The sequence below is a fragment of the Pyricularia oryzae genome, chromosome 2 (genome assembly GCF_000002495.2).
Source record: "Pyricularia oryzae 70-15 chromosome 2, whole genome shotgun sequence".
Lineage (NCBI taxonomy): Eukaryota > Fungi > Ascomycota > Sordariomycetes > Magnaporthales > Pyriculariaceae > Pyricularia > Pyricularia oryzae.
The window spans coordinates 3142502-3162366 of NC_017850.1; the positions used below are offsets into that span (position 1 = coordinate 3142502).

Genomic DNA, 19865 nt, shown 5'->3' on the forward strand with positions numbered 1-19865 from the left:
AGCCCAGCAGCTTCGTGGTGGTCCATGTCTCCCAGGATCCGGATACAATGGTTCTCACTTTTGCCTTTGGCGAAAAAAAAGGCTCCTGCTGCCGTTGTTGTCTGGGTGTGGTACGATGTAAAGACTAAAGGGATGACTCTACCTAGTTATATGTGAGGCAGGCCTGTAATGCTTTGTACTTTAAGACGACTGCTGTACCTATGGAGCTTGAGCTTGAGCTTGAGCTTGAGAACGAAATAAGTCTTGCAGGTAGCCAAAATTAGTACAGAACTTAGGGATTTATATTATCTGAGCGATCATGCCACAGTATTGAAACGCGGTTTATTAGAACATTTGCGCTTTGCTTGTGTTGTGGATGCTCCAAAGAGTTGAAGGGTGTGAATGTGATTCTGATGTTGACCGGGCAAGTATTCAGGAGAATCTTTAATCCAACGTATTTGGGAAAGTCGAAGAGGCCCAGCTAAGCTGTGGTGAATCACAAACGCTGATTTGCCAGCACCGCAATTTATGGGTCAACGGTGGAACTGGCTCGCTGCACTTCAGGGCGTGTAGCGCTCGGCAGGCGCCAAAGGCTCCAATCGAACACCCACAGCCGACTCCACGTCCCGCAGCAAGTCCCGATGGGATGAAAGAGCCCATGGCCTTGCCCATGGCGTAGTATGGAGGTACCAGGCTCTTTATGGGGGTCGTCATGACCCAGAGAGGTTCAACTGCTCTCGAGTTCGTCCTGTGACCAACAGGACAACTCAAAACTGGATGGAATGTTTATTTTTGCCCGTCAATTGAGAAGAGCAATTCTCAAAGCAGCACGGCCACGATTGAAAATGCCCCTCCACCATTTGATGATCGGGACCTGGACCCCTCCGGGTGCTATTTTTACGGTTCAGTTTGACGATGAGAAGCTCGACATTAAGTTGGTCAAGAGGACGGAGATCCCCAAGGACGAGCCCATATCATGGATGGCCTTTGACGTGAGTCTTTTGTTCTTCAGATTTTCTTGAAAAGCTTATCTATGTGCTCGGGTTGTTGACTTTGAAATCCGTATACTATGGTTTAAACTCGGCCGTGACAGCATGCCAGGAAAAACATTTATGGTTCGGCCATGAAGAAGTGGTCTAGCTTTGCTGTCAAGAGTCCAAGTGAGATTGTCCACGAGGCATCTCATCCCATGGGCGGCGATCGTATGTTTATTGATCTCAGTTCATCAAGGTATTGATCTCCCTATCCATTATACTAACCAACACGGCAAACAAACAAAAACAGCCAAGGCTGCATCACCCGACACAAACACTCGCGCCATCTTCCTTCTGCCAGCCACCAAGCCCCCCTATGCAGTCTACTGCAACCCCTTCTACAAGCCACACGCCGGCTACGGCAACATCTTCAACGTTTCGGACACGGGCGCCCTGGCCACCAACGTCCAGGACTACCCGTACCAGCCCGACAGCGGAATCCACGGCATGGTGTTTGACCCGCCGACCGAGACCTACCTCTACTCGGCCGATCTGTCGGCGAACCGCCTCTGGGTCCACCGCCGCCATCTACCCGGCCGGAACCCCGCCGAGGTCGAGCTGGTCGGGTCCATCGAGGCGCCGGACCCGGGTGATCACCCGCGCTGGGTGGCCATGCACCCGACCGGCAAGTACCTGTACGCGCTCATGGAGGCGGGTAACCGCATCTGCGAGTATGTCATCGACCCGCAGACGCACATGCCCGTGTACACGCACCACTCGTACCCGCTCGTGCCCCCCGGAATGCCCAAGAAGGACCGCGAGACGGGCAAGGGCCTGTACCGGTCCGACGTGTGCGCCGTGTCGTCCTCGGGCCGTTACCTCTTCGCCAGCGCCCGGTCCAACAGCTTCGACCTGACGGGCTACATTGCCGCCTTCCGCCTGCGCGACGATGGCTCCATCGAGGAGCAGCTCTGTCTCAACCCGACCCCGACCAGCGGCGGTCATAGCAACGCCGTGAGCCCCTGCCCCTGGAGCGACGAGTGGGTCGCCATGACGGATGACGAGCAGGGCTGGATCGAGATGTTCAGGTGGGAGGGCGAGTTCCTGGCCAGGGTTGCGAGGCTGAGGATCCCCGAGCCTGGCTTTGGTATGAATGCCATATGGTATGACTGAGGCATGATAGTTAGCAAGCGGCCGCGGGGGTCGAGTCTTTCAGCCCTTTGGAGAATTGTATCATGTTCGGCTCATGTTTTCTCCTTTGCCCCCATTGGTTACAGTGAAATTGGATGAATAACCCCGGACAAGCATCCGAGGCTATTCATCCAATCAACACGTTTTACCACGATCAAAAACACGTGGGAGCATTGATGAAAATGTCACCGAGTTCCTCGTTAGAAATGCAACCTCTACCTGATTTGAGCATCATCGTCAGATTGCTCAGTTGGTCCCGCAGGAATGCTTGGCCCCTCCACTGGAGGCCCCCAAATGCAGCCCAAGACAATCAAATACATTACAGTCTCCACCACCCATCGGCCTGTCGGCTCGGCTTAGGCCGCATTTCCCACAATCCAAGCTCAAAAAGACAGCCAATCTAACCCGTCAGCAGCATATCCCCGGTCCTCCATCTCACCTTTAATCTCCTACGAGGTCGCAATGAAGCTGACGTCCACAAATATGCATGAAATCTATGACAAAAAATCGATATTTTCCGGGGCTAGCCCGCCCCATTCTATCACGTATAATGGTTCCCTGCCTAGGCAGCACTATAAGACATTCTCCGAGATTCATGGACACAATGCTCCTCAGAAAGACGTGTGAATATTTATTGAGCAGCAGCCCTTGAAACCGTCGTCGGCCAATTCTTCGTGATGCTCGGGACCAGCCAGCCAAGGAACATTTGTTCTTGCCTCTCGGTGACCTGCAGAAACCCCCTGAGCTCCTAAAAGGATATCTCTGCCGTCATTCTAGGCCCAAGATGGTCTCATCGTCCATTCTTTTCCTCTCCTTCGCGGCAGGGGCTCTGGCCCTTATAGTCCCGCGGAGCCAAGATGGACTAAGCGTCTCCCTAGACCCGGCGGGATCTCTTTTCTCGCGACAGTCAGCCGACCTGCGATGTGGCAGCCAAAGTCCAGGGGGCTCGACCAGATGTCCCCTAAACGTCTGCTGCTCAGTGGCTGGCTATTGCGGTGTGAGTATTTTCTTCTGTCCCGAGGCATGGGGCTTGTTGGTTTTGGATCAGCTTTGAACTAATGTCACGTTTCACCTTCCGCAATAGACATCTGATGCGTACTGCCTCCCGTCAAACGGGTGCCAGGCCGGCTTTGGAACATGCCAGGTCCGCACGGCCCCGACGTGCTCGGCTGGCGCCAAATCCTCCAACGGCCGCTCCATCGGCTACTACCAAGCCGTTGCCGCCCGCCGCCCGTGCGATCGCGTTCTGCCGTTGCAGATCAACACGGCCGGCTACACCCATCTGTACTTCTCCTTTGTCCTTATTGACCGGACGAGCTTTGCCATCACACCGGCCGACGCCGCCGACCAGGCGCTCTACTCTCAGTTCACCGCCCTCAAGTCCAAGGGCGTGCAGACGTGGGTTGCCATCGGCGGAGGCGAGTTCAACACGCTCGACCCTAACGATCCGGAGAGGTACAAGATATGGTGAGTTTCTGTCACTTTTGATTTGTTTGTCCAGAGATTGTACCAAGCAAGGATGTTTGATGTCTGACTCCGATTATCCTTTGTTCTTCTAGGAGTCGCATGGCTGCCAGCGCAACTTCCCGTGCCCAGTTTATCCGCTCGCTCGTGAGCTTTATGGCGCAGTACGGGTTCCAGGGCGCGGACCTCGACTGGGAATGGCCGACTGATCCGAACAGGGGCGGCTCCCCTGTCGACACGGCTAACTATGTCAGCCTTGTCCGTGAGCTGCGTGTTGCGTTTGGCACACAGTATGGCCTGAGTATGGCGATCCCGGCGGACTGGGGCTCCATGCTTTATTTTGACATGCAAGCGATGCATCCGTATCTTGATACCATCGGCTTGATGTCTTATGGTCAGCAGCTTCCCCTGTCCCCAAGCAACGTACACTTCAACGTCGCTGGCTTCTCGAACTAACTGTCCTTGGACTTTTAGATCTCCGATCATTTGAATACTCCACAGATGGCCTGATTCGCGCCCAGACAGATATTCGCGACATCACCGAATTCATCAAGCCGCTTTGGTATTCCTCCGTGCCCGCCGCCAAGATCAACCTCGGCCTGGCCTCGTACGGCCGCGGCTACACGCTCAGAAGCTCCTCGTGCGCCTCACTCGACGCCAACTGCGGCTTCACCGGCCCGAGCGCCGGCGGGGACTGCCAGCGCAGCCCCGGGGTCCTGTCTCTCAACGAGATCAACCGCATCGCTGCGGCTCGCGGCCTGACCCCTCGGTACGACAGCAAAGCCATGGTCAAACAGCTGAGCTGGGACAATCAGTGGGTCGGTTACGACGACGCGCAAACCTGGGCCGCCAAGAAGACCTGGGCCGACAGTGTGTGCATCGGGGGAACAATGGTGTGGGCCACTGACTTCACCACGATCCCGGGACCTCTCGGTGGCGCTGGCAACCCGGTGACGACGGACGGCAGGTGTGGCAGTGCCTTTGGCAATGCTATTTGTGGAAACTGGCCGGACGGCAACTGCTGCTCAGTTGCCGGGTGGTGTGGTAGCTCGTCCGCCCACTGTGGAAACGGTTGCCAGTCTGGAAACTGTAACTCGACTGGCGGAGGAAACGTGACCACAGACGGAAGATGTGGCAAGGACTTTGGAAACACCGTGTGCGGTAGTTGGCCTGACGGCGGGTGCTGCTCAAGCGCAGGATGGTGTGGCAGTTCAACAGCTCATTGTGGCACTGGCTGTCAATCCGGCTGCTCGTAGACGTAATGGGAAATATTCATAGGTAGCACCTTCATGAGGCTTGGTTTTGCTTGGAATTGGATGCAGTCCAAAACTCTTGGGGAAAATAAATAAATAAATAAATGTCCAACTCTAAAAAGCCACTTAGACAGCCCAGGGTATTTACAACGCTCAGATACATGATAAGCACTATGTCTAATTTGCGGGAGAAGCGGGTGACGTGATGTACGCTTTATCAAGTGCGCGCTAGAGCGTTCTGGATATGCCCACGGATCGGAAGCTTCAGCCCAGTCGAGCTGATCCGACATTCAAGCTGTGTTTTTGAATTGATTTGTACGAGGACCAAAGTTCTTTTGTGTCCTTTTTTTGACATGTACCCCAACGCTCCCTCCACTTAGGGGTTACGATATGGGCCCTCGATTTTCAGGTCTTTGATACCATCCGGCATCAAGCGAAGCCACTCTGCCCAGCTCTCTAGGTGAATAGCATCGTCGCTGAGTCCTATTGTTAGGCTCAGCTGCGGCCCGCTAGGGTCAGGCTCAACACACATAGGCAACCCTCTGCGGACTGGAGCGAGAAGAACAGAGGGCAGTCGAGTGTTGGCCGCGATCTGTATGTGCAAGGGTGATGGAGCGCTGGTCACTACCTGCTTCTCCGGGTTGCGATCGCGACACATGCGGGGATAGGTCGAAAGCAGTTTCGCATGGAGCTCGGCTGCTGTGAAGGGGCTGAGAAACTTCTGGCCTGCCCGCCTTCGTAATTGTTCCGTCAGTTCTCGTGTGAAAGATGTTCGATCCAGATACGCCGAGTGTTCCTCCGATGCCGATGCCGCAACAACTTCGAGAACTCCTTGCTGCCGTACCAACTTGGAGGAAGGGTAGTACGCAGCGTCCATCAAAATCAACGTATCGGAATTTGCCTCTTCGAGTATTTGTTGGATCCCACTCCACCTAATCGTCGCAGCTTCTCGTCGATTTCGCGTGCTGGTAATAGTCAATGCCCATGTCAGCAAAGAGCCAGGATCCGAATAAACACAACCAGCAACAATAACAAAAAAACTACTTACTGAGCCAGCACCATCTCCCGGTTTGCGTCCAAATAGCTTTGACCGACATAGTAAAGAATCTTTAATACGTCTCTTTGGTCGCGATTATCGACGAAAGACGTTACCGTTTGCGACAGCCACCTCCATGAACTCTTGCCACTCTCGGATACCGATGGGATAGCTTTTATCTCGCTGACGTATTGGTAGTGTTTTTCTAAGACATCCGAGAGCTCATTCACGGCGGGGCCAACGTCTTGGTCACTTTCATCTTCCCAGTACAGGAGCAGTGCTTGAACAGCGTTGTACCGGCTGCGATAAGGGTTCGACGAAATTTTGGATGCCATTGCTTGCAATTCGGACTGGATTGACTCGGCCGTCGGGTGGAACAGAGAAGAATGCGATGCTTGTGCGGCTTGCACCACTTGAGAGGCCTGGGCCGCGATCCTCTCTATGCGTGGTCCTGTCGGCAGCGGGGTCCTGATACGAGAATCGCCGTGCGAGAGCCTCCTCACATGGTCGTGCGACGATGACACACTGTCGACATCCATATGGTCGGGAAGGTCGTGTGGCGCTGGTGCTTTTGCATGGTTTATAGCCTCGAAGCCTGAGTGTTTGGGGCTACTCGGACGGGCACTTAAAGTCGCAAGCTCCTGAGTTGGACTGCCGGAGCGATACTTGCGAAAAGCATCTTCCCAAGTCATATTGTGATGGTTCGGATGGCACTATACGGTTCAGTAACATTGGAGTGAGCAGGCCATCCAACATCAAATCGCCACCTCAAGAATTATGAAAGAGCAGTACTAACGGCGACCCTTCTACGCCGACACGATTCACACGCCCCAACACGACGGATGAGTGCAGCCTTTTCCCTCTGCTCCGCAGATAGGGGACCGGTACGACGCCTAGAAGCGCCGCGGCGGCTGCCCGAGTCGGATCCATCTCTCAGCGCGAAAGACGGTAAAGTCGTGGCTGTCGGAGAAGACTCGATACTATACACATTTGAATCGTTTGAGGGGATAGTGGAGCTGTTGGAGTGGGTTGCAGAGGTGCTCGTTGATGAAGCCGTGTTCCTACTCGTGGGCGAAGAGATGTGTGCTAGATGGGAGACGTTGTTATCGTTGCCGGGGTCCGTTCCTAACGACTGATTGGTTCCGGCAGTGGCGACAGAAGTCGGGCTGTTAACATCAGAGTGCTGTCGACTTGAAGGACGACGATAGTTATCTGTGGTCGAGGGTGCCTTGGGCAGTCTTGGTTGTTCGGAATTCATTGCTCGAAACTAACCCGCATGGAAGCGTCCCGTCGGCATTGTTAAGGAATATGCGTTTTATCCCCCCAGATGGACGCCCCTCGGGCCAAGAGCTTGTTATTGTCCACCGGTCAGCCGAGCAGATAGGTGGACTTTGAGCTGAATGCAGCCCACCGCGATGCCACTTTCTCCAGACCGCTTTGCAGTCAGTCCGCCTTTGACAGATCAATTTTGAGCCAGTAGAAAGAATATAAAACAGGAGGCGGGGCGGTGGAATTTTTAGAGGAAGAAAGAAAAAAAAAAGTGCTGAAAAAAGAAGGGGTCAAGGTCAACAAGGGGGTCGATATAACGACAAAGAGTATAAGTCAGGCAGTAAAGACAGAATTGTATGTTAGTGATTTCCAATGTGCAGGGGGATTTGGGCCCGTGTGAACGGTACTGGGTCCAGCGCTGTGGTGTTAGGGCGGCCGAGGGGTTCGAGGGGCAATGAGCGACCAGTGACGACAGTGGATGTTGGAGAAAGATTGAGTAAAGAGCCTCTTTGAATCTTGCGCGTGAGTGGGACCTTTGGTGTAGTTATCCCAAGCCCAAGACGGCGGCTAGGGCAAGCAGATCCAGCCAGGAGGATCCGGGGGGGTTCAAGATGCAGGGACGTCGAATCGCGCGGTTGCACAGAAGATCAACCCTGGACAAGAGTGTGACAATCAAAGTGTATGGCAGTGTGGTCCTCGGCTGTGGGCAAACTGCTACCCAGCAAGGGAGCCTAGCCAAGCAACCGCCAGCCAAACACCCGCCGCCTCATGCAGGACCAGACAAACAGATACTGGCAAGGTCCAGATCAATGGCCGCATCAACTGACTGGGATGGATAGATGGAAAGAGGTCAAGTCACTAGTCTTGACAAAGCTGGTGTCGGATACTATGATTAGGTACGATACCTAGGTGTGGTACTCTTTGTGCCCGCCTTTTGTTATGTCGACTTTTTTGCTGGATTGCTCTGGATTTTTCTCAGCGGTCTAGGTATATCTTGAGTAAATAGGTAAGGTAGGCTCGTAACGAGGCACATGGACCTCGAAGGCCGACAGAATGACTTGATGGAATATGGTTGGTCCAAAAGCAATGGGTAGTCAACCCACTCGCAGCCGGGCGCTGCAAGATATGCGGAGAATCGAGTGGGATGCAACCGCCAGCCACTTTTTTTTTTCCTTTTCTTCTTCTTTTCTCTTTTGTTTCTGGCCGTTTTTTTTTTTTGTTTTTTGTTTTTTTTTTGTTTTTTGTTTTTTTTTGTTCTATAGTTTTTTTTTGGATAGTTCTATTGTATTATCCTCGGTTCTAAATGAAATGAAAAGAAAAAAATGAAGTAAGTAGTAAAAGCGGTGTTGCTGGGCCGGACCGGGCGTTGGCGCGTCGGTTGATTCCGTCAGGCAGGGCAAGACAAAGGTATGATTGGAGAGAAAATAGTGCTTGGTGTGTCGCTAAAAACTAATAGGCCGTTCACCTCAAAGGGGTCGGAGATACCTATCAAGCAGGTGAGGTCTGTGAATGCAAATGATAAGCAAAAAGGGGCGCCGGTGCGGATAGGCGGGCAGATGAAATGCGATCAAGATGCATGTCTGCTGACGATCTGTCTTTCCTTCTCCCATCTCCTTTTACTTTCATTTTCCCGCCTGTTTCCCCCTCCTCTCCCAGTAGGTATCTTTTTTAGCCTGCCTCAAGTACGTACCTGCCCAAGGTACCTACCCAACCTACGTTGCCAACCCAAGTACACAAGGAAGCCATGGACACTCGGAGAAGCGGACCTGGAATGACTGACAAGGGAGAAAGGAGGTGTCCACTTGCAACCGCAAAAGACGGGACAACACCGGTCGATGGACAGGGCATGCAACGCGCACAGCTGTGGAGAGTGAAACCGAGGCTGCGTAGTGGACGAGCACGGGCAGCAAGCAAGAAGCAAAATGCAGCCAGTCATGACTGGTGGAATCCCAGATAGGAAAGTGGGAAAAGAGGGTTCCACGCGGATGCGCAGCAATCTTTCTGATTTGGGTGCACGCCAGGAAGGAACGACTTCATCGCATGCGCGTGTACATAGTAAACCCAAGCTTGCCAAGCATGGCCTCAATCGTCGCCCCATGATCCCCACCTGCCGACCTTTAGGACCAGCATTGTTACAGTTACCTTTGGGTACATGCATAGACTACCTTGCTTATTGCACAAAGATAAGTACCTCACTCCAAGATTCCAGCCGTTGGATGCACCTTCCATCTTAGCTTTGCGACTGCAAGCAGCGAACCGACGTCTTCTCGACTACCAACCCCGGCGCGGCTATCCCGATAATTACCTCTGGTGCAAAGCCTGGTAAAAGTCAGGATGTACAGTAATTAGTAGGTGACGGAAGGTACCTTACCCAAGAAAAGAAGCCTTTCCTATCCGAGGTTAGGTAGGTAGGTATGCAATCTATGAAGATTCAGATTTCCCCGTGTGCTGCCAGACTGTTTTCTTTTTCCTTTTTCCCGACTTTGACGTGTTTTGGGATCGACTTTGCCTACCTAACTTAGGTACTGGTACGTCCGCCATCCGCGGGCTAGCCGGCTTGCGTCCATAGACACAAGAGAATCGTCTCCGGCGCCCGGAACCGGCTAAAATGTAGGGCCATTGCAGTAAGTAGTGGACCTTTTTGACACCGTCGCCCCGCTAAGTTGGTGACCGAAAATGGTATCGAGGGCCAAAAAAAAAAAAAAAAAAAAGAGAGAGAGAGAATGTGTACAGTATTGAAGCACAGTCAGTTGGGGGCGCTCTTCGGGGGCTTCGCCGGGACTCTTCGTCCCATGTCCATCAGCCGCTCCCGATTTGATGGAGCCGAGTCTGTCGAGGATAGCCTAGCTCGTGGAGACACACCGCATCCCCCCCACCATTCATCCACTCTCCCAATTGATTGATTTCAAAGAGGATAAAAAACAGAAAGGAAGAGAAGAAACAAAGCGACATGGGGGCCGTTACTGATTGGGTTAATTGCCAGGAGGTGCTTGCTCCCTGACAAACAATGCATTGACCGCCAGCTACATGTTTACCTACCACCTTACACATCTACCCTGAATAAACGTACCGGAGAGGATTGGCCTTGTTTTTTTGAACGAATTGGAATTCCGTAGTCCGGGGGACAAAAATATGTGAATTACCTGATAAGGTGCTATTACCAGGGACAAGGACGAGGTAGGTACTTAATGGGGCTTTGGAATTTACGTGTAAGTGCAGGATAAATTTAAGTATTTCTCCATTCTAGGCCCACGAGTACATTCATTCAAGGGTAGATAGATGTGTACAATTGCACAAAGTCAATTGGGGGGTTGCCTGGGTATGCCGGCAAGCTTTAATAACCAACCAATCGAAGGTTAAGATTCCTTCGATTTCTCCCGCCCGTCGTCTGGCGTCAGCCTCGCCGTTCCAATCGATTGAATCCCATCCCTGCCCCCAACTCCGATTCATCCAACCTATTTACCTCACAGTGTCATACGGCTCGCTCTTTCCGTGGTTCCTAAACTTCCATGCCAGTTAGAGTTTTTCTCGATTCCTGTCGGAATTATCCGAGCAGCTAGCCACCCACATATACAGTATGTACTTCGACCTGTCCGGCGGTCAGCCGATGAGTGACGCGGTGCGATGCGATTTAGAGTTGCATGCGGACTTGAAAGACCTAACCCAGCCGGTGTTCATCCAGGCAGGCGACTGAAGGAGATTAAATCCTACGGCAAATTTAACCCCGACCCTTCCTTCCCCTGTTGCCATGCTTGCCTGCCCTGGCCGCTACGCTTGCTTGCATAAAGCAACATAGACAAACGGTGGGGACGGGACAACATGGCGGGCGGGAAGGTCGGGGGTTAAAGCGGGCACTACCACGCGCCCGCCACCGGGCGACTCAAGCAATCAATTTTCAGGATGGATGAGAGGCTCTGTCCAGTGTTTCAATGTGTGAATTTGGATTTTGAGAGTCTAGACTCTTAACCTTTAGCACGCACCACTAGAGAGTCAGCTCATTATTGCGTGCAACCATAACAAAATTGCTACAACAACAGCAAGAAGAAGAAAAATACAGCAGAGGATCATAACAACAGGCATCGTAAGCATGCCTGGTCCTGGGAGCGATTAATTTTTTTTTCTTTTTTTTTTTCCCTCGTCCTCGACTGAACTAAGAGATTCGAGCCGACCCGGCGACACAGTCAAAAAACCAACGAATCCCGCGGGGGTTCTCCACCATGGGCTAGGTATCCCTCCCCTTGCACGACATACATTAATGCCAATACTGCCAAACAACGGACCTTGGCCAGCTTCAACCCAACTGTTGAAGTCTACCTACTTACTGTGCGTTGATCGTACCTCTACTAGGCAATCAGGATCAGGTATCAATGAATTAACTCTCTCATTAGATTTCTTCAGATCCACTACACTATTTCATATCCTCTTGCGGGCCCCTCCCTGCTTTCCGTTACATCTTTCAGCTCCGCGCTGCCTTTTTTTTTTCCCTTCCCCATCCTTCACTGTCGTGCTCTGCTTCCATGGCACTTTGCCGCGCAAGTCAAGTGAGGCCCAATTTTCACCAGTGGCTGGGAATTGACTTGCGCCATTAAATTCCCTTATTATTATTACTGTCGTTATTATTATTATTATTATTGATGTTATTATTATTTTCTTTTTCTCTGCTGCTCCCCTTGAGCTAGCTGTAGCGATACCAATACCCCACCCCACAAACCCAATCTCGGCAGGCTTTAACGCGCGCTGTTTCTTTGACGCCGCTCCACATCCTATCAAACCTGACCCTTCGTTTTCATATGTAACCATACAAGTCTTCAATCAGCAGCAAATAATCTTCCGCCTGAACTCGAAATTGGCTCTCCCAAAACAGAGTGATGCTGATGAGGCCTGGAGACGCGCTAATAGGCCGCGTGTGATAGTCCACAACGAGAGATCGCCTCGTGCTTTATCACATCTCCAGTGAGCAGGGGATCGATGCATGAGTGAGGGCATGGGAAAGAGGGGCTCTTTTTTTTTCTATTATTTTCTGTCTTTTTTTTTTTCGTCTTTCTTTCTCTCATTCCCTCCCGCATTTGGCTGACCCCTGCAGGCAAGGTAAAGGTACCTTGGGGGGCCATTTTCCGCTTGGCTTAGGTGCCTTTTCCGCTTGGCTCACGGGGGCACAATACCACATTGTTTAGGGCGAACATTGACAGCGAACATCACGTCTTGCATAAGGTTGGGGTGGGGATGGCCTTTTAGAGAACAAATTGGTGGTAACCTTTTTTCTTGTTCCTTTTGACGCACCACACAGCAGCGACATACCTTAGTTAACAACCACGTCCCTGAAATCTCATGCCACCTGACCCGGAGGGGTTCCCCAACGTGTCGTTATGTTTCTTCTTTATTCCTAGCCTAGAAGCTTACCTGGCAAAGCCGGAGTACTCCGTACTAGGTGCTACGTTCTGACGAGAAAAGATCCGTTTTGGGGGCGGTCGGACATGAATCGCAGCCTTTCGATTCAAGAAGTTTTATGCCTGACGATCAGAGTAGGCTATGCCCGGAGCTAGCTAACTAAAGATTTACTTTGGACGCCGACCATTTCATCCTTCTTGCCCGGCGCCAAACGATGCGTAACAAGGCTACTGGCATCCTCCTTGCCCGACGCAACTTCTAGAAAAATTCTAACGACTCGTGCGAGTGGTCGATATGTTTGTGTTCTTCCCGCGTTATCCTAGCAAACGGCTATTGCAGCTGTCTCAGACGCGAACGAGTACGTCAGCTGTCTTTGCAAAATATAGTTCCCCTACAAACTTGGGGTAATTGTCCATCCAAATTGTCGATAAGGGCTTGCACGGTTCTCATAGGCTGCAGTGAAGAACACAATCAAATCAAATGAGTAAAAAAAAAATATAAAAAAAGAGAGAGAGTCATGGGCCGAAATTGAATCCGTGTCAAGCATGGCAAGTTGAGGCTATCGACGGCTGACTGGCTGCTGGTTGCTGGTTGCTGGTATTATAACCCAAAGGAAGCTTTATGAGGCATAAAGGTAATTATCACAACAAACCGTCGCATTTGGAAGGTACAAGACTTGACCCCGTTTTAGTTCTCTTTCTCGGTCGGATCTAATACTATTCTAGAATTAGTTTCTGTTCCTTCTTTTTCCACTCACCACCGTCGAATTGCGCTTCTTTTCTAAGTTTCCATGATTAACCGATACCGAAGTCTGGTGACTTTCCCGTCGTGGGCGGCGGCCCCTCATTGCTCGACGTCTTCCTCTGCTTCTTCTTCTTTTTTATTTTTATTTTATTTTTTAGCGCGCAGTCACACTGTAAACCAATCCGAGGTGCGTATTCGATACGCCCGGCCATTTTAGCTCTAAGTTCTAGTCTAGGTCTACGTTGTAGTCTAGAGTAAAATAGGGAGAGCCGGGCATGAAGAAACAAAGAATTTCAATGTAAGCCGGCCCTTATCCCCGCCCGGTCGATCGGCTTTTTTTTTTTACCAATCCCATGACGCTTGATACAATTTCCGAGAAAGGGTGTTGTGTTTCACATGCAATTTGTTTCCATATGCCGACACCCTCTATTATTACAAGTATAACAAGTTACAAACTACCATCATGGAACAATTCAGTTGGGTTTCCATCTTGTATTTGGGGGCAGTGCGGTGCGCAACTTGCTAGTTGTGCCGTGAAGCTTCTTCTACCTTATACAAACTGGCTGTGCTTGTTGTTTGGGAATTGAAGTAAATATACATATATAAATAATAAAGAATCCGCCGTGGATTCCGCAGTCAATGTATGCTTACTTTCGTTTCCATGTCACCATGCTTCTACGTAGTTGTCCTTCTGTCGAACGTGCTTTGCCGAGAAACTCTCCCGCCTTTTTTCTTCAGCGAAGTCTTACCTCTCACCTCATCACTCGGCCAATATGCGATTTGTTATGAAACTGATTGGTTGAATTCTCTCCGAACCGGATTTAAGTCGTGGAGCATACTATTTTTTCTCCCCTTCCCATTTTTTTTTTCTTGGGCTCCTCGGTTGCCCTGCGCGAGCGCGGGGCGATCGGGCAGGGCCGCATATCACACACACACAACCGTCCCTCCCCTCCAAGAAGAGAGAGAAAAAAGTAATTCCAACGAATCATCACGGCCACGAAACGGTGACATGATGGGTGGTGTGGTTATGGGGCAGCATCGCAGATGGGGTGAGGCGCTCGCTAAAAAAGAAAGAAGAAGAAAAAATATGCATTCGTTTGTGTGGTGGGTGGTAACGGTCGGTCTGCAGTCAAAAAAGAAGCTACCACCAAGGAACAAAAACAGGGTGTGCTCACCACATGATATTGGCGCAGCCGGTAAGCCTTAATGGTGTGTGTCGAGAGTGGCCTCACTCACCTTTTCTTTTGTTTGTTTGTTCTTTTTAAGGAAAATACCCGCCTTGGAAACTCCCGCCTTGGTTTGGATTCGCTACCCGATTTGACCGAAGGTCTTGGTCACCGTTCATACGTCAACACGGGAAATGTTACGTATCATGCATATTACAATCTATCCTGCGGCATCTGCCTAAATCATTAGGCTCGGCCTAAGTGGTTGGTGATGGACTATGGACCAGGCGGAAGTATTGCCGTTACCACCATGGGCTTTTGTAGATCAACCTTCGTTGTATTCCCTCCCAAAAACAGAACGCCGACACCGTGCTAAATGACTGGCCAGGTGATGTGCTGGATACAAACGCCGTTTCCACCATTGACGAGCGTGACAAAAATACGCAAGTCAAAGACAATTCACCAACTCAACGAGCAATCATGGCCAATGGCTCATATCCACCCGCCTTAGCGAACACCCAGGTCCAGAACCCAGCCCTCCCTATCTCCACTACAGACAAATCGGCCCCTGATGCCGTCAGCCTTGACCGCGCTGGCCATGACGTGACCTTCGTTTACCCTGCCGATTCCCTCAGCCTCCAGCAGCTTGCGGTCCTCGGCGGAGACGGCAAACATTCCGGCGAGAGCAGAGCTCTTGAGCACGCGAACGTCAAGCAAAATGGTCTCCATGATGACACCACCCAGGAAGCTGGCAGCTAGGACGACCTGCACGACCAGAAAGGCAAACCAGCCCCATCGGATCGAGATGTAGGTTTCGTGCTCAATGGAAGCAGCAGAAATATGTATGCCTCGGGTCCGTATACTGTAGTTGGAAAGAGGTTGTTGACTTAGTAAGGGTCTCTACAAAGAAGCAACAGCGGAAAAGGGGCAACGATTAGAAGAGGAAACAGGAGACTCACGTGTTCGTCAAGCTAGTTGCCACATTTTGCGTAAGGTTACGTATAGAGGCAAGACGGTCCCTCTCAGGCAGTGTTTGGGACGAAGTACCGAACATGCTGGAACCGACAGCATCGCTGGCGCCTGTGTAGCCGACTGCGCCGGAGCCAATTGCTGCGGAAAATGTGCCGTGGAACGCAGATGTCATGTACCGCGTCAGTGCTGCCGCCGAATTACGATCAATCTTGTAGTCCTTCCCTGACTCCGATAGAACCACCATACTTTCCTCTGCTCGAGTTCTAAACTGGGTAACCTGTTGGTCCATCTCGGTGCCGGAGTTAAGTGTATACTCTGCGACGCAAAAGTGAAAGAGAATCTCCATTGCACCAAACGCCGTGTCTGAAGACCCTGGAGAGGAAGAGCCCGGTTCTTGGAAGGACGCTTGCTTTGTGTATATGATAAATACGTTTGATATTGCTGCCGCCATCAAATCAGGCTGATTTGAGAAGGCGAAAGATGTATTTGGTGATTTGATATCGTCAGATGCCAAAAGGGGAGTGGATATATTGAGATTATATGTGTCGGTCTGACTATGATTAGCACTGTCAAAAGCATTACGAGGACAATGCAGACTACTCACCGAGCCGATTAGGTATTCCCCGTTACTTAAGCTTGCCCTGCGGACTTGTCGAGTGCCATCCAGGCCAAGGCGCGTAACTAAATCGTCGGCCAACGGATCGGATGATACCAGGAGTCGACTGGATATATCTTCTGTCCGTGTACACACCGCAAGGGAGCTGAATTTCTGGGTCTCGCACTCTTTCGAGCCGCATACTGGCGGCAAATGTGCGATAGGAACTTCAGCAGGGTTGTAGATGCCATTTTGGATGCTTTGTTTTTGGCGCCTGTCCAAATCTGGAGCAGCAGTTCAGCCATTAGTATAGATTTTGATATCTGGGCGGGCAGCACGTGGGTAATTCATCCGGCTTACCTGGTGCCGAAGTGGCTTGGTTGTTGTTGTTTGGATACGCTTCTGTCCTGAACACCTGGGGCACCGCAGAGCTGTTGGCGAGGCGGGTTGGGTAGGCTAGTAAAAACGGTTTAGTCAGTTGCTTTGCTGTTGATGCTATTAGAATCTTTTTTCAACCTACCAATAATCATTTGGGTCATCGCCGATGTGATCAGGCCCAACAGCATTATGATTACAAGAACGATATTCAAAAAACTACAAGGTGATATGTTAGCTAATAGCTTGGGGCGGTTAAACCGGTCTTGTGCGGTCTTGTCACTTACCGGCCTTTTGTAGCAATCAGAAGCCTTACGGCACCAAATGGGCCCGTTCTCGCATCTTCAAATGCCTGAAAATCAGCCAAGCTTCTGTCCTCTCTGACGAACCAGTTCCATCTGAGCTGGCTCAATGCCTGAACCAACGGAAATATGAGAGCAGCGTGGCAAATGGTTATGAAGAAGGCGACGAGCGTGTTCATAGTAATCGGCAGTGGGAATTCTCGCAGTGATTCTTGGTCGAAGCGGCTGAGTATCACGGCAATTATGCCTAAGCAGGCGATAGATAGTAAGATCCAGAGAATTTCGGGAAGCCATGATGCCTGGAAACTGCTAAAGATTGAGTGGGCAGATCCGGCGGTTGAAAAGTCTGCTGTATCTGTGCGGCTAATTCCTTTCTTTTGTGAATCAAAAATGCCCTCGTCTTCGTTGTGGTGCAAGAAAGGGGTTGTCCCGCCCATTGTGGCCGATGAATATCTCGATTGCTGCGAATTCATAGGTGGCCGTTCTGGTTGCACAGAGACTGGCGGGAGTGAGAATCTCGTATCAAATGGAGCGGGAGCCGAATACTGTGGGTGAGATGCTCGATACGGGATAAAAGTCTGTGAGGATCTGTGAGGTGAGAATGTTTGCTGGTATTGCTGTGATGCCCTATGCGGTCCAAACATCTGCTGTTGGGTGTTAGGTGCTCGTAGTTGTGAAGGGGGTGGTGCTTCAAGGATCGAAGGACTCATGACATCTGGAGCTGTGTGAGATGGGCTTTGCTTCAAATCTGGCAACTCGTCAAACGCAACTATGGGGCTGAGCTCATCTGACGGACGGTCAAAGTAAAGTCCCAGTGGCCAGTTTTTAGTTGAGCGGCGCTTCTCCTGAGCCGGAACTGCGGTTTCTCGCTCATGTCTATGCTCGCCATGAACCTCTTCTTGTTGTTCACCTTCATCTGGCAGCTTTTGGCGTTCTATGGGAAGTGGTGGCATTGGCGCATTTGATGTTGCAGATATTGGGACTCCTGCTCGATGCGATACTCTGTGGGCTAGCGAGTTTACCCTGCTTGCCTGTGTGGAATCGAAATAGTCCGAATCGCTGATGGGAGAGACAGGCTGTGAAGTCTCTTGTGGAGGCGCGCCACCGCCATGCAGCTGAGAGAAAGCATAGTCCTTCTGTACATGTGGAACGGCCGGCCATGGTGCTGGTGGTGACGGCTGGGATGGGTTCGCTGACACTGCAGAGGAGTCACCGTACGCAGAGCTCGGAGCGGAAACCTCTTCCGTTGGGCTCTCCGCTGATAGCAAGTTCTGAACGGGAACAGCCAACGTAGCTTCTGCATTAGGCTCCTGGGCCAGACCCAAGCCCATTCCCCGTTTCTCTTCACCTTCGGCGACGCCTGATGCCTCAGTTACTGCCTCCGGCGAGGATATTAGAACAGGGTTCATGGCTAATGGGTTGGGTTTTGAGCTTGTGCTCAAGGTCTGTTGAGTTGGGCTGGGGACCGGCTTTCTGGTGATAATCGGCCTTGGCTGTGGCTCCAGCCGCGAGGTAAAAGCTTCATCTTCTGGGACTGTAGTTGGCGTGAATCCTGCCGGTGTAAAGCCTGGGTGAAAGAAGTCCTCGCCAGGGAACTTCAACCGATTTGGTGAGCTCATAATGTAGGTTTCTTCACCAACACTGGCCTTTGCAGCGGCCCGTCTCACGAGGATGATGCCGCGCGGGCTAGCTACGGGCTGCAGACAGAACAGTTCAGCTGAATGTTATTCTGTACAACAATCAACAGCAAGTGATAAGCCGCGGCACCAAGTAAGCCTTGCAATTGTAAAATGATTAAGCAATACTTCAGACGGGAGAAATGAAAAAGCACTGGCGCAGAAAAATGGCCGCGAACTGCATGTAGTATAAAGCAGCAAGCGCCAAGGGTTCTTTCCATGTAGAGTAAGCTCCGACATTTGATAGAGGATTTCGGGATCGAGTAAGACTCCCATCGCCAAGGAGCTCATCCCTGGGCAAGGGGAGGGGTGTCCGGCTTGTAGCTTAGGTAGACATATGGAATAGTGGTAAGATCTGTCTTGTCAAGTTGCAGGGTGTGACATACACAACCGCATCGGTTAATGATACGACCCGCCACAGCGCACAGCATATGTATTGTGTGAGAAAGAGGGGAAAGCTGCCCACTTGTGCAACTAGATCTGAGCCTCTGCGAGATGAACATGTGTGCTGAAGTTGGTGCGAATTAGCAAGACCTAAGACGAAGCAAAGCGATTCAAACAACTTGAGTTTGTGACATGGTCTGCTCAGTTTCCATACGGAGAGCTTGAATTTCCGATGTCACTACTTAGGTACCTAGGTAAGATACCTATGCAAAGGGTTCATCGCGACAAGGTGGAGGCCGTCGATAGCAAGTGCCGTGCTGTAATAAGCAAGCCCAAAGGTGGGGTGTGTTACTACGAAAGATGCCGGGCTCGCCAAGCGGCAACGGGGCAAGGATAAGCGGCTGAGATGACAGTGCATCGTTGTTGACCACCGCCGCCCAGGCAGCATAAAGATGAAAAGTCTCAGGTATTTTTCGACGATGCTGGTTGAAAAAAAAAAAAAAACGTTCATCTTTCGCAGATGATTCAATAACACTATCTTGTGTTTTGAAGTAGATGATTGTCATGGATTCATTGTTGTCCGTCTTAACCATCGCGGACTTGGTCTCACCATGCTTTCGGGGGACTTTCAAGTCGGTTGATCTAGCTGGTTTAAACTGCAATCGACAGTCAGAATATGGCCATGCAGCCAGGAGATCCCAGAGGATTGGAGTAATTTTGGTCGTGGTGGTCAAAGTGCTGACCAGCCACGTCCAGTCCCGACGGCACAGCCTCTTCGCTGGTCCAAGGCCAGCAAGCCTGGGTCCAAAGAACTTCCCGAAGCTGATGGCATATTGCGACTATGCTAGACGGACAAAAACAACCCAACAAACCTCGTCAATGTTGAACCAACACATGCCGCAATCCTTGGGTTTTGCTTTGAACAGAACCAGACGTTGCTTCGAGCCGTCTCGGGCGAAATCAAGATGTACCGCGTACCTGCCCAGGCAGTTGGTTGATTTGGTAGGTTGAAATGGATGGGATGGGTTGGAGTAAGCAACCCATTTGTCCAACGCTAAAGTAGGTAGGGAGGAGCTTTGGCCATTTCTCCAGATGGC

General features: G+C 51.1%; 4 protein-coding genes across 4 annotated transcripts; 2 read left to right on the forward strand and 2 right to left on the reverse strand.

The window, feature by feature from the left end:
* Nucleotides 1–824: 824 nt before the first annotated feature.
* Nucleotides 825–2126, forward strand: MGG_01335 (carboxy-cis,cis-muconate cyclase; the record flags this gene model as incomplete). Its single annotated transcript, XM_003714213.1, has 3 exons — nt 825–971; nt 1073–1181; nt 1264–2126. The coding sequence occupies 3 exons, from the start codon at nt 825–827 to the stop codon at nt 2124–2126; spliced, it is 1119 nt and encodes a 372-aa protein (XP_003714261.1).
* Nucleotides 2127–2928: 802 nt separating this feature from the next.
* On the forward strand, nt 2929–4864 carry MGG_01336 (bacteriodes thetaiotaomicron symbiotic chitinase; the record flags this gene model as incomplete). Its single annotated transcript, XM_003714214.1, has 4 exons — nt 2929–3141; nt 3229–3611; nt 3704–4002; nt 4083–4864. The coding sequence occupies 4 exons, from the start codon at nt 2929–2931 to the stop codon at nt 4862–4864; spliced, it is 1677 nt and encodes a 558-aa protein (XP_003714262.1).
* Nucleotides 4865–5036: 172 nt separating this feature from the next.
* Nucleotides 5037–7547, reverse strand: MGG_01337 (uncharacterized protein). Its single transcript, XM_003714215.1, has 3 exons — nt 6694–7547; nt 5910–6610; nt 5037–5826 (listed from the first exon to the last, which is right to left on the reverse strand). The coding sequence occupies exons 1-3, from the start codon at nt 7153–7155 to the stop codon at nt 5238–5240; spliced, it is 1752 nt and encodes a 583-aa protein (XP_003714263.1). The 5' UTR covers nt 7156–7547; the 3' UTR covers nt 5037–5237.
* Nucleotides 7548–14971: 7424 nt separating this feature from the next.
* Nucleotides 14972–18815, reverse strand: MGG_01338 (uncharacterized protein; the record flags this gene model as incomplete). Its single annotated transcript, XM_003714216.1, has 6 exons — nt 14972–15326; nt 15424–15896; nt 16188–16315; nt 16552–16625; nt 16694–18405; nt 18771–18815. The coding sequence occupies 6 exons, from the start codon at nt 18813–18815 to the stop codon at nt 14972–14974; spliced, it is 2787 nt and encodes a 928-aa protein (XP_003714264.1).
* Between the last annotated feature and the right edge of the window lie 1050 nt (nt 18816–19865).